Source organism: Malaclemys terrapin, chromosome 14 (genome assembly GCF_027887155.1).
Source record: "Malaclemys terrapin pileata isolate rMalTer1 chromosome 14, rMalTer1.hap1, whole genome shotgun sequence".
Classification (NCBI taxonomy): Eukaryota; Metazoa; Chordata; order Testudines; family Emydidae; genus Malaclemys; species Malaclemys terrapin.
In genome coordinates, this window is record NC_071518.1 from 30,732,438 (window position 1) to 30,746,338 (window position 13,901).

Below are 13,901 nucleotides of genomic sequence, written 5' to 3' on the forward strand. Positions count from 1 at the left end.
AACCCTGCCTTTCCTCGGCCGCGTTCCCATTGTTTCCCCTATAATTCCCCCCCTCGCCCTTTATCCTGTATTTTACGACTCGATCCTCTACCCCCAAACTCCTTCCGCCTTCCAGAAAAGTTTTGAGCAGGCAAAAAATATAGAATCGGCAGAAACGGGCCTATTTTAAATTCTCCAAGCCACCTTTTCAGGTTTAAAAAATAGAGGGAGGGAAGTAACTCCATTGGTGGCGGAAGAGAATGTAGTCAAAGTGGCAACAGTTTATTTATTAGCCAAAATATATACTTTCTTGTACAATTTGGTTCACACATATGTACATTTTTACTGTATATACAAAAAAAATCGAGACACCTAATTCTCACTGGACTTCCAAAAAAACCTCACGAACTCAGCTAATCCGGATGATAGTACAGAAGCGGTTTCTTTTCTTTCTTTCTCTCTCCTTTTTTTTTTTTTTTTTTTTTTAATTTTAATATACGGACATGCTTACAAGTTGTAACTATACAGAGTTTTTTGTTGTTGTTTTTGTTTTTTTTACACAATCATTACAATATTAATAATAATAAAAATTAACTATGATGATGACAACGCTGATAGAACCATAGCTGCATCAAGTTGGTTCTGGGGCCTGGAAAAAAAAATGACACAGAAGAAATATTTAATAGGATTTCTATTCAGGCTTCGTTGGCACAGTTGATTTTTAACTTGAGATAGCATTTTGTTGTTTTTAAATAAAAAATAGTTAAATATAAATATTAAAAATGTCTATAAACTTTATACCCATTTTAATTAGCTGTGATGTAGGATGGGCCCAATCCGTTTTTTCCCGGCCAAAGTGTCATTGACTTGAGTGGGAGTTATGCCTGAATGAGGCTTAAGTTTCTTGTATCCCACCACCCGTCCAGTATCTTTTGCTACTATTCACTGAATTCCCCCTTTGTTTTTATCCAGGCCTGATTTTTACCTGCACTATTTAAGGGATAAGGACTATGGTAACTATTCCTGCTGCGTTGCCTATTTATTTTAACACAAACAAAAATAGTAAGCCCACAAATCAAGACGTGCCTGATGCAACTTTGCATTGCACAAGGAATCGTTTGCAAAGTCTAGAATACTAAATTGCAAAGTCAACAATACTTATACATTAAAAATGATCATAACACCCCCACAAACCGCTCCGGGGAAGAAAAAGCTCCTTCCTTATGACTAGATAATGTAAAGGGAACTAAAGTAGCAGAGAAAATGATCTATTTACAACTCTCTCTCTATATATATATCCATAGGAGACTGAGGAAGTAATCTCTTACCGCCTCTGAACTGGCTGGAAAGCTGTCTTTATTAACTTTTTCTCTACTTCCAAGGCACTAGATCGATCTAAAAACAGAAGAAAAAATGTTCCTTTTTAAACTCCCTCTCTTTTTTCCACGTCCCCGAATTAAGCCGCTGGGGATAACATTGTTGCTTAGGGGGAAGGATTGGTTGACTGTAGAAGTGACTGTAAAGTACTGAAGCAAGTCTCAGCGCCAGTCTTCCCCATAAAAGAGTTCCAGCAATGACCATGTTAGCAGCAACAACAACAAAAATCTCCGTTGGTGGCAAGTAATTATTTTTACGAAATAAATAGCGTCGCCGCGTTACATTAAAAAGGAACTAGCACCGCCTATTTATTCTCTTCCATGTGAAACACAGTAAGTGACTGTATTGCGACTGACAACTATACAATTCAGACTTGCAGGTCACTGCATTGCATCACAAGTAACGCTAAATTAGAAGTAGACGTTCAAAATATAAACAAACACAAGCAACAACATCGAGAACTAGCCCTGAAATATAACTGGCCCCGCAGCCAAGCTAGAAGAATTTTACCATTAAAAACAAAGAAGAAGTTATATATTAACCAATTATCATTTTTCTATTCAGTTCCCCCACCCGCCCCTTTCTTGGGCTGCTAGTAATTTGGAAGAGTTGGGATTTTAAGCATTGGGGTCGTTTCATTTTTTTTAAAACTAGCCATTTCTGGGTTGATGGGTCCCCCAGCCCTCTATGTAGCTGCTTCGAGATGAGTCAAAGGGATCAAAATTCAGCCCAAAAGGGAAGTGCTGATTGTCTGTGTGTGTGTGGTGGTGGGGGAATCCAGCCAGCAAGGGACAGTGGCAGGAGGGGAGTTTCTCTGCCCGCAGGGTAGGGGGGGCCTCTTGAGCTCTGCCCCTCCACCTCTCCCCACACTCTGCCCCCCACCCAGCCCCCAGGTCCAGGAGACCCCTTAGCCATCACCTGTTCCAGCGGAGTCCGTGCTCTGAGCCTGGTCGGCGGGTCTGGAGAAGGCAGCGATGGCTGCAGCACTGGAAGCTGCGCCGGGGGTGGCCCCGAGTCCCAGCAGGTGGGGAGTGTTCAGTAAGGTGAGCGGGTGCGGATGGTGGTGGTGGGCCGAGAAAGCCCGGCTGGTCCAGTTGGGAAACTTGCCCAGCGGACAGGAGGAGACGAGTCTGTGGGGCGGAGGCGGAGCCAGCGGCAGGCTCTGGGGGGCCGCCGCTGGGGGGGAGCAGCCGCTGCCGCCCCCGGGGGACTTGCGGGGGTTGTCCGGGCTGGTGGCCGTCTCAGCCAGGGACCAGATCTTGGGCTTCTGCCCCGCGCTGGCTAAGCTGCCCTCCGTCGGGGGCGAGGCCGGGGCAGGCGGGGAGAGGCGGTGCTGCTGGTGGGGCAGCTTGAGGGGCTCCAGCCCCCCGGCGGGCGGGTGGGGGCGCTCCCCCTCCATGGCCTTGAGGAAGCGCTCCTCGGAGCCGTGCAAGTCCTCGAAGCCCTCGGAGCCTTCCGAGTCCGTCTTGGAGTCGGAGTGCAGCAGGTCGGGGTCCTCCTCCAGCTCGTCCTTGTGGCTCTCCATGTGCTCCGTGTCGATGTTCTCCAGGTCGATCTCCTCCTCGTCCTCCCGCTTGTCCTCTTCCCCCTCGTGGTCGCTCCCGTAGGAGTTGCCCTCCTCGTCCGTCCGGCTGCGGGGCGCCCAGGTCATTTTATTCTCCTTTTTGAGCCGCCGCCGGGCGTTGGCGAACCAGGTGGAGACCTGGGTGAGGGTCATTTTGGTGATGATGGCCAGCATGATCTTCTCGCCCTTGGTGGGGTAGGGGTTCTTGCGGTGCTCGTTCAGCCAGGCCTTGAGGGTGCTGGTGCTCTCCCGGGTGGCGTTCTTGGGCCGGGACGGGTCCCCGAACTGGTACTGCCCATAGGGGTAGAAAGCGGGGTGGTGGTGAGGGAAGGCCGGGTGCTGGACGCCGGGGCTGTCCTTCAGCTCGTACTGGGCACCCTAGAGCCAGCGGGGAGAAGGAGAGAGAAAGGTTTCAGGGGGGGAGAATAGGGCTCTGGATGGATTTCCCCTCCCCGAGATGTCCCGGGCCACTGGGCAGGTGTGCGGGGAGCCCCCGCCAGGGCTTGGGGGCGCTTGATGATTTTTCAGACAGCAGTGAAAGGGGCCCGGTCTCTCCCTGGCTGTAAAGGCAGCGCGCAGAGCTGCCTAGGCGGCCCCGTTTGCGGGGTGCCGTCCCCCGCCGAGCGGGAGACCCCGACCTGCCTTTGCAGCCCCACTTTGCAACTTTGCAACCGCTTTTATAAAAATGGGCGCGCAGACAGCCGCGCACACACACACCGACACACACACACACCCTCTGTAACAACAACAACGCAGCCAGCCAGCGGCCAGTGCAGCGGCCCCCGTAGCGTGACGTGCTGTTTATAAAACACTTCTAAAGCCTTTCGGAGACCCCTAAGAGCACAAGCAGAAACTGTCAATCAAAATCTCTCCCGGCAGAAATTCAACCAGGCCCCTCTTTCGGTGCGTGGATCTTTCTCTTTTCCCGGCAGTTCACACCGCCGGCGGATTGTCACCCCTATCAAACCAGCCTGGGCGCAGCAAGAAACAACAAGCCCCCCACTTTTGTTTGTTTAAAGTTCTTAACCCTGCCCCCCTTTACCTGCCTTACTTTTAACCGGCCACCAAAAAATAAAAATAAAATCAAAATAGATCATTGTTCTTCTCCTTAATCATTAAAATCCTGCCAACGTGGAAACGTGTCCTTAAGTCGGTATTGCTTGTCCCGGCTTCACACAAACAGAAAGCAATGTAAAAAAAAAAAAAAAAAAAAACAACCACCAAAAAACCTTCCTTTCCCCCACTCCTCCCTCCCCGCTGCCCCCCATCGAAAGCATTAGATCCAGGTGAAGATGGTCGCTCGGTTATAAAACAATCGGGGGCTTGCTAAGGCGACAGGAAGGCAGGCAAGTCGGATTTCCTTGGAAAGATTCGCCCCGGTTCTCCACTCCTGCTAGTGCCAATCGCTCCTCCGCAAAGGCCAAAGCCGAATCGTTCCGAAAACACAAACAAGCCCTCTCAAGGCAGAGGGCGAGCCAGGGGCATGGGGGGTGGAGGATGCGGGCGGAGGTTGGCCAGGGGGGTCTGTGCGGCTCTTACCAGCTGCGGGAAGATGGGGAGCTCGGCGGTGTAGGGCAGGAAAGCACCATATCCTTGAGCTGCCGCGGCGGCGGCGTAAGGCGCTCCGTACATGGAGGATAAAACATTGGAGAGAGTACCGGACGGGGTGAGCTCTGTCCCGCTTCGAGCGCTGCCGCTCCCCTGGCGCTCAGAGGGGTAAATCGGCCTGATATACTGGTAGCCCAGCTGGGGGAAAGACATGGTGGGCAGAGGGGGTAGGGGAGGGGGGGAAAGGAGGAGGAGGGGGGAGAAAAAAAGGAGAGAAAGGAGAAAAAGTAGAAGGGCTTGTAGAAGAGGAGGGAGCTGGCTCGCTCGCCCTTGCTGGCTGTCTGCACTTTTCAGTGCCTCCCGCAAACTCTTGCAGACATGGGTGGGGAGGGGAGGGGGAGAGAGGGGTGTTGGAGAGGCCGTGAGTTTCCTCCTCTCGCTCTCCGGCCGCTGCTGTACACGATCCGATCGCTTCTTTCTTCTCTCACTTTTCCTATTGATCTGAGTGGACTCAGGTCAGGTCCTAACAGATTGCCTGAGATTATTGGGACTCTGGGTTCTGATTGACATTTCTAGTCTCTCGCAAGCCCCTCCTATTTCTTTTAAGTCTCTCTCTCTCTCTCCCTCTCCTGCCCAGAGCTCTCTCCCTGGGTTTGTCACTAGCTTTTTTTTCTTTCCTCCCCTTCTCTAAATCTGTTTACTGACGTCGCGATCTTTTATTTGAGTTGCTTTCAAATCTCGTTTTAGCAATCGCCAATCAGTTCTGTGTTTTACAAAGGTTTAAACCCTGCCCTACGGTTTTATAATTTATATATGTATTATATATAGAGAGATACACACAATTATTTTTTCATAGCCCCCTTGTTCCCCCCCCCCGAAATAAAAGAATTAGGAAGCTGGGGTTGGCAACTGTTGGAAAATTGCACGCAGGAAAGAGAACAAAAAGTTATGTGAAGTATTTAAATAAAGCCTCTTTCCTTGCAGAATTTTACGTTTACAACCTTATAGTGTAGGTTCATTTTTGTTTTCTTTATTAAGATATTCCCTGCCCCTACTCCTCCCCTTTCCCCCGGCCCTAGCATGGGTTATATCTCCTAATATAGATTTAAAGTCTATTAGATTTTGTAATTTGCATTTCCAGAGACAGTTTGAAATTTCCTAATTCTGAATCTTTAAGGAGTTCTCTACATTTTGTCTAGCCTAACTGTGGGCAGATACAGTGAAAAAGTGAAGTTAATTTTCTTCCTAATAAGAGACTTCAAAGAGTTGTAGGGTCACAATTTTACATCAAAGGCAGAAAAGAAGGCAAATTAAAATCCTAACAAAGAAGAGACGGGAGCAGCCCTCTGGGCCATTAGTAAATACGTGGTGTGAAGAAAGGGACAATGACAGGCACTGGAATTAAACTAATTAACACCTTTTTGTCTTGGTGCGAAATCTCTAATTAGGAAATTTATGATCATTTTGCTTAGTCCCTCTGTTCTGAATCACTACACGTGCAGCCTTACCTGGGACACAGAACAATTGCAATGGGTGTAGTGCCATCATGTTTTAAAGAGTTACTGGGAGCAAGTCGAAATGTGTTTTAATTACTGGATAACCTTATTTTATGATCAACGCAGTTTGAGATACTGTTTTTCTGCAACCAGCGTGTGGATTGTAATTGTAGCGTTTTAAGAGGAGTTAAAATGCATTTAAGACAAAGTGGGTGTCTTGAAAGAAAAGGTATCTCCTGACTTGTTACCGTTGTGTTGGAGGGCTCGAGTAAATGGAACATAAAAAGTTTTGTCAACCTGTAGAGTTAAGACTTGTTAGAGCAAAATTCTGAATTTACCACTGTTGCTTTTTTGGAATTAAATGAATTAAAAACAAACCTCTGAAGGTTCTTCTGGGGCGTTTATATTTGTTATGCTGGAGAGTCATTTAATCATATTCGCCCATGTTTGTGAATACTTTGTGGATTTATTACCATTAAAATATGATTTAGCTACAGTATAATAACTGTGCTCACAGTATGGCTTTTTACAACTACATGTCTTTAAAAAATGAAATTCATGTCAGATTATACAGTTAAAGGAATCGACCTTCATAGTTTGCTATAATAAAACTATATCATCTTGTAATAAATACGGATTATGGCAAAGCAAGACCCAGAATTAAAATTCCCTGAATCAATATATGAAAATCTGTAGGAAACATCTCTAAACGTATTAAGTTCATCTTTATAGCATCCCCTATCTGCTAATCTAGCTCAAAAACAACTCTGGGTTGGAGGAATTTATTTTCTCCTATTCAACTTTGCTCTTGTAATAGGTTTTTATAATATAATGTAATGGAGATAATATTAAATTCAGTTGTATGTTTGTTTCTTTTTAATTCAAAAGGAAAGTAGTGAGTGAAGCCTGTGTCCTTGTTTCTTTTAATTTTCTGTACAATTGCAAGGTTTGATCGCTGCGATTCTTAGAAGGTTTGGAAATAGCTTCAAAGCGGAACACAACTTTTAGGAATGTATTATACGGGGGAGGGAGGAAGGGAGGAAAGGTAAAAGTGTCAGAGAAATTAATTTTCATTTGCTCAATTCTCAGCAGGTAGCCCCATAATTCTACCTACTAGTCTACATACATATTACATATTGTACCCACACTCACACATGATAGATTTGCATACACACAGCCCAGACCTAACGCATCTGACGCGTATTTTTATTGTGGCTTCACGATTGACATCACTACTGCTCATTTACTGAGTTTATGAAGCTGGCAAGATTATTTTATTATCTCATCCTACTGTCTTGTGTCATCAAGATAGATTTTTAATCAACAATACAATCAATATAAGTTCATCCCGAACGGGAAAATACACGTGTTCGACATGGATTGTTGTACTGATTCTAATTCATGACTGACATTAGTAGAAGCTGACTATAGTATAGAGAAGGAATCTGCGTTTCTTTGGCACTTTAAAGTGCAGATAAAACCAAAAACCTCTGTGTGTGGGGGGGGGGAGAGAAACCACCGCTACCCAGGTGAAATAAAAATGTAGAAATTCACCCTACTATCAAACAGCACGAAGAAAAGAAGTGAGATTGAAGATACGTGAGAGCAAATGCAAGCCCTGACAGAGGGAATATGGGAGGCGAGAAATTTATGGGGGCGAATGAATTCAGGTCAGGATGAGGATGAATGATGGTTTATTAATGGGAAAGAAACGGACAGGAAATGTAGCCGCACCAAATGGACTGGAGGAGAAATCTGCAAAGCTATCGCTGTTAAGCGGAGAGGTTCAAAAGAAACCCGAAAAACAACCACCAGGAGCAGGGGAGAGAAAAGACACCAGCCGAACTATGGCAGGGGAATGTTCAAAGCATCTCCCCTGCCAGAAACGCACATGGCACCGGGAGGATGGAAACACCAGCATGTGACAGCCCGTGCCGCCTAGGGAGAGGGCTGCGGATGGGGCAGGGAACTTGCTAAGCGTGGAGCCATTAAAACAGCAGCCTTGCCTTCAAACCAGGCAGAGCTAAAGAGTGGGAAGGAAGAAAAAAGCAACGCTGAAGGAAGGGTGGAAGAGGAAAAAATAATAGACGGCAGACGGATGCAAAGCAGAGAAGTGGGACACATTTTGCTAAACATCTGGCAACAGACAGGAGAAATAAAGTGAACCCTGCAGCTGTCTAGCAGCGAATGTGCCTGCCCAGATGGAGAAGAAACCTATTCAGGGGCAAGCTGGCTAAAGCCAATAGGACTGAAAGTATCTGCTGCTCCCCCAGGTCAGCCGGCTTGTCTCTGTGCAGCGCTCCTACTCCGGACAGACACGTGTCTTCTGGCCGGGATCTGTCAAAGCTGGGAGAGCTGCTTCTGATTTATTACCCCAAACATCCATACTCTCCCTCCCTGGGTCTACTTCCCTCCCTCCCCGGCTCACTCACACGCTCACTGAGCTAAAACCAACTCTCCTCAAACTTCAACAGAGCCTCCTTGACTCCAAGCTCTGAGGCCGAAGCTGGGACCCTGTAATAAGGAAAATGCGGAGTGAGACCAAGAAGCGTGCGCTGGATTTCTGTTCATTTGTACCGAAGCTGCTGCGGCTTTCGCTTCTCCCCACGCAAACAGAGCCTCAGTCCTTCTGTGGGCGCAAGAAGAAATTCTGCGGGCAGGACGCAAGCCCTGTGCATAAAACATCCCTGCCCAGAAGTATTTGGACCGTTATTTAATATGTATATAAATGAATCAAAGATCCTGTCACACCCTCTATGGGCTTGATCGCCCTGACATTTCGTACCACTCACATTCTGCTGCGCCCAGATACATCAGGTCACAGACTATATAAAGTGGACACTGTGCCATGTTTTATTCTGTTTCCTTTGAACGTCTCCCTCGCTCGCTCTATAAACATCCATAGTTCTAGAGATACTACCGTAGCTAGGAAAAAGGGGAACTGTGGCCCAGATAACCCGTCGAGACTTTGAATTCAGGACCCCAGCCTGGTAGAATGGGTGTTACTGGTTAGAAGTTGTTGAAAAGCTGTCACTGAAGCTGTGAGTTTAATTAGGCTCTTACCTGCCCTTGTGAAGTCCAATTTCCGGGACGATTATGATAACTGCTTGATTAGGAACTGTGGATTGCCAAAGCGTTGGCAATTTTCACAATCAACACAGGGGGAAAACAAAAGGCTGAAAACACTGAACAAACAGCCAATATACAAGCCCTAGAGGTGGGGAAGGCAGGGTATAAACAAACAAGTGAAATCAGGGAAAGGGTGGCAGTTAAAAAGGAGTTAAAACTAAAAGGAAAGATCAAAGAGTTGAGTAAAAGACTCTTCAAATTACACGTTTGAAGCTTTTCCATAATTCCAAGGCGACAGATAGATAACAAGCTGCACATTCGTTATCACATATGGAATCAATCTTAAAGGAGTCTCTTGATCAAAATCTGTTAATTGCAGTGACATATGATTTGGAAAGAAAACACAATTAATGACCCTTCATGTGAAGGCTTTGGGAAGAGGCCACTGACAATTCGCGTTTTACAACCGACATCAACTTTTTTTATTTGTAAGCTATTAGAAGGAGACATTCATAAAACCTTTGCGTTTGTTTTGTCTCCTCTTATCTAAGGTTTCTTTACAAAAGGGAGGGGGCCAGAATGTGTGTGTGTTTCCTTAAGGGGTTTGGGAGCTAAAATGATTTAGTGCCTTGTCTGTAAATCTAATGACCTACGGTGAGAGAAAAAAAAATACTTCGTCTTTTATTATTACCATTTGTGGGGAGCGTTACCAGGAAACAGCAGAACCCTTTTCAAATTGTAAATATATGTATCCATCTTAAAACCATTGTTACACAGATCCCCCCCTCCCCCAAAGCGAAATAAAGAAACTCTGCCAAATAACATTCTAGCGCCCTCTGTCCATGGCAGCTGGGCCGTCTCTAGCCCTGACCATTTCAAAGGTATTTAGTAATTGTCATCAACAAGAGACCACGTTCTATTTTCATGTCGGTGCCGCACCCCCTGTAGTTAAAAAACCTGATAGGGGTGTGTGTTTCAAACCGATTTGTGCGCCACACATTTTATAATATTAGCCAAGGAGGCAGCAACATTTTTAAAAGCTTTACTCTATCATTAAAAGGTAATGGTTTTGTTTTAAGGGAGGGGGGAGAGAGGGGGGGGGGAGAGGTTCATTTGAAGGTTATAAAGCATACACTTCAATAGGATCGAAGTGAAATTAGTTAATAAGAAAATGCTGGCCAGAAGCTCTCTGGGCTTTTAAGTGCTCTCTCGGCCATTTAAGGAAATTGAATAAGAACAGACTTAGTTACCTGTAGACCTAAGTATTATCTCCAGTCCTCCATGGAGGCGAGATGGAAGACTGGTGCCTCTCAGACTCCCAAAGTTCTGTACAGCGCCTGTCAGGATAGTTCCCCTTTCTGCACAGAATAGTTTTTGTTTTTGTTTAACATAGCAAGCTATAGTATTTACCATATAGGGTTAAGCAAAGGTAAGAGGCCATTAGCAGATGCTTTAGACTTCCAGGGCAGTTCTGGAAAACAAGACTCGACCGCTTTGGAAAAGCTGGCCTCTCGGCATTCTTGTTTCTCTTTCATTTCTAGGAGCTTTCTGTGGTGCTCTACAGATTTGTATTCTGAATGTTGCCAGTCGGTCACAGTATTGTGTTACCTAACTTCCTATCTGTTGCCTTTCTCTCTCTCTCTCTCTCTGTTTAAACTTTATAGATTTTTGAGGTGTTAATAAAACCTTTCCCTTGGTAAATGGTTTATTAGAAACTACACCGAATGCTGGAAAGACTTCAGAAAAGCCGTGTTCAGGACTGAGAGATTGGGAGAAGGCTTTTGTCCAAAAATGCATAATTACTGCGAATCTTAGGAAACATTAATCTTTATAGGAATTCGTGATTCATATCTGTGGTTTGACCATTTAGGTGATTTATAATCTGTTAGTACAATCCACTAATTTTATGCCAATAGATTTTATGTACACTGTTAGAGTTTCCATAGTCCATGGAAATAAGTGTCTTTTGTGTTAATTTAGCTATTTTACTTTGATATCCAGCGAGGGATGTTTTCCTTGCTCATAAACTAGGGGAGGTTATTTGGTGAGGGGAAAGTAGGTAGAAAGTACAAATGCTGATGGGGAAAGTTCCCCTATCCGTTTTCCTCTAGACCTTTCAAAGCTGCAATCAAAGATTCACCCATCACACTTAGTATCAGGCGGGCCGGTTAATAGCCAGCTCTAGCCAGAAAGACCCATTTTGCGCACTCTTTATGTTGTTTGTATTCTAGTCACGTCTATTACAAACTATACGGCGTACACACACAGGTTTGGCCCAGTGACTCTCTGGCTACAAAGTGAGGCTGCTGGAGAAGTTGAGTGAAATAATTGATGGGGAAGGCCAGGGCTGCAAGTGTCGCTTTAGTCCTTTAGGTGCCCCCATCACTGCTCCTTTGTAAATATTAGCCTCTGTTGATCTTGGGCTGAACAGGGGTCCTGGGGTTTTATTAGGGACTTTAGACCTGATTATTCCCCCACCTGCCGCACGCTGCTATTTACCCTTGTTTGTCCTCGGTGAAATCTCTGATGCTTGCTCTGAGGCTGAGATGGGCGGGAGGGGGGGTTCTTTCTTTCCTCCCCCCGCGAGCTGCCTCTAGACAAATGCCACAGGGACGCGTTAACTGATCAGTGTAAACAGAGCCTGCTAGGGCCAGCTCATGGGCTGCCAAGCCCCAACCAACCAGCCACGGCCACCCCCGTTCGCCCCCGGTCTCTCTCCCTTAGATTAGCTGAAGTTATGGCATGGATCTCTAGCAGGAGGGTCTCTGCTGATTGAAGTCACTTAAAACAGGATTGGGGACTTCAACAGCAGAGTCTAGGGAAGGGGTAGGGACGGTTTTATGACCTGCAGCATGCAGGGGGTCAGACCAGATGATCATAATGGTCTCTTCTGACCTTAAAGTCTATGAGTCTATGATTCGAAACCACCAAACTCGGGTCGGTTTATGTCGTGCTTCCCAAGACTAGAGATCCTGAGATAGGTCTGTAGAAACCCTGCCAGCTTGGGGAGAGCCTGCATTAACCAACCGTGCTCCTTGTAAATTTACTCCCGCCGTTACCCCCCTTCCCGTCCCCGGGCTTCTTTTAAAAACTGCACTGCCCCAAAGGGGTCTGATAATGGGTCGTCCGCAAATGCACTAACAACCCGTCTCCTGCCCCACAGCGATCACCCCTACCAGGATCAAATGTTTCTGACCCCAGTCAACATATTTGCTTGGTGACTTTGCACGTAGACGGGCATTTTGACGCTATCAGATCCACATGGTCAATTTGTATAAAATAAAAGGTAATCCTCCCTTGTATGTAATTCCAGATACCACAGAGTAGCTCCTGACCTTTGACATCTTGTACATTTCGTCATTCTACATTCATCACCCGGGAGACGCAATCTTATTATAATAATATTATTGTATTAATTACACTTATTCAAACAGGCCCGAAGATCTTACAACCCACATCCACCTGGAATGCTACTTGGATTCAGAAACAAATTCTCCATTAGCTTGAAAGGTAACCTTTACAGATGGCAACGCCCAAGGTATCAAAAAGCCCATAATCTCTCAACCTGCGATTTTCCCTTCCCTGAGCGGGGGTAGGATATTTTTAATCAGAATCTCATTCTGATTTAAATATCAAAGCCATTGGGCAGGTACATGTTCTATCTCAACTTTCATACTGCGATTACTATTGCATAACTGCTTGATTTGCTCCTCATTCCATAGATGCTGCCTTATATCAGTAACAAACAAGCATTGATTTTATGGTAAAGTCACTTTGGGATGGGAATGAGTAACTCCAGGCAGTGCTATCACTGTATTACATGGAAATGGCCCAGGTAACAAGATGAACATTGATTCAGCATTATGTTTGATCAATAATGAAATAAGTAACTTCAGGGCCAAATTAAAATGCAAGCTGGCTTGACGCTGCCAGCTTCTGGGCTAAGTGACAAGGCTAATTCAGCAGGGAAATGGCAATATTTGCATTAGAGGCTGCATCTGTTGTTTGGTGGAAGTGGTTGGATCGGTAATAATGCTGTATAAAACAATGGCCTGGAACACATTTGAAATGAACTCCGGCGTGTACAGAAAGTTTGCATGAAGATGTTACAAATGGTGGCGTTTGGGTCTGAAAATCATGCAGCCATTTCAAATGGAGGACAGTTTAACACACTGTTTGTACCCCGCCCGTAAGGAGAGTGCTTGGTATGGCACTTCGCTCTGGCTTTTGGAAATGACTAAGGAGAACGACACAAATTCTTCAAGGCAGGAGAACAGAAAATCACGGTTCTGTTTCCCACTTCCCCAGATGGTGTTAATACTTAGAAAAGGCAAGATGCTTTTAAAAAGCCGGTGACACAAAGGGCTCCACCCCCTTTATTTCCCCCCCCCCCTCTCCTCCCAAAAAGCTTCTAGGTATTTTAAAAGCGAGCACCGAAAGGGAAGTGATCTAAGCGACGGGTGGTAGCATGACCCACACTCCCAGTATTGGTGGCCTTTGCCCCAGTTTATCTGCTGTTTTCTCCATGGCTAGTTTTTACAGCTCTGCCATCATTATTGAAACCGTGACACACATTGATTTCCAATAGAGATTCTCGCCTTCAGCCAGAGAGCACAGACACTGGGGCATGGACCGGGTTACCAAGTGTCAAACCTCTGCTAGGAGGAAGAGAAAAGGGGGCGAAGGAGGAGGAGACCCTTTGCCTCAAATCTTCGGGTGTGGGTCATTGCAAAAATCCACTAGGTCACAAAGGCATTCGGCTGGCTGGGTGGGAAACAGGCTGCCTCTCTGAGCCTTGACAACGAAGAGAGATTACAATTTAGAAAGCAATAAGCATGGAGGAACTATGTAGGCAGCCTGAGCCGTCG

At 45.9% G+C, this 13,901-nt stretch overlaps 1 protein-coding gene across 2 annotated transcripts; it reads right to left on the bottom strand.

Moving 5' to 3' along the window:
• Positions 1–240: 240 nt before the first annotated feature.
• On the bottom strand, positions 241–5,094 carry IRX3 (iroquois homeobox 3). 2 transcript variants are annotated; one of them, XM_054048828.1, is made up of 4 exons: positions 4,460–5,093; positions 2,275–3,298; positions 1,308–1,374; positions 241–628 (listed from the first exon to the last, which is right to left on the bottom strand). In XM_054048828.1, the coding sequence occupies exons 1-4, from the start codon at positions 4,679–4,681 to the stop codon at positions 574–576; spliced, it is 1,368 nt and encodes a 455-aa protein (XP_053904803.1). In that variant the 5' UTR covers positions 4,682–5,093; the 3' UTR covers positions 241–573. The 2 variants fall into 2 exon arrangements, with proteins under 2 accessions (XP_053904803.1, XP_053904804.1); XM_054048829.1 differs by lacking the exon at positions 1,308–1,374 and having other exon boundaries at positions 4,460–5,094.
• Positions 5,095–13,901: the final 8,807 nt, after the last annotated feature.

Bases quoted from the DNA above. Each gene is read 5' to 3' on its own strand.
- IRX3 (XM_054048828.1), bottom strand. From the start codon at position 4,681: ATGTCTTTCCCCCAGCTGGGCTACCAGTATATCAGGCCGATTTACCCC. The intron at 3,299-4,459 runs GTAAGAGCCGCA...CGCTGGCTCTAG, and splicing joins TCCCCATCTTCCCGCAGCTG to GGTGCCCAGTACGAGCTGAA. The intron at 1,375-2,274 runs GTGATGGCTAAG...TTCTGTTTTTAG, and splicing joins CACGGACTCCGCTGGAACAG to ATCGATCTAGTGCCTTGGAA.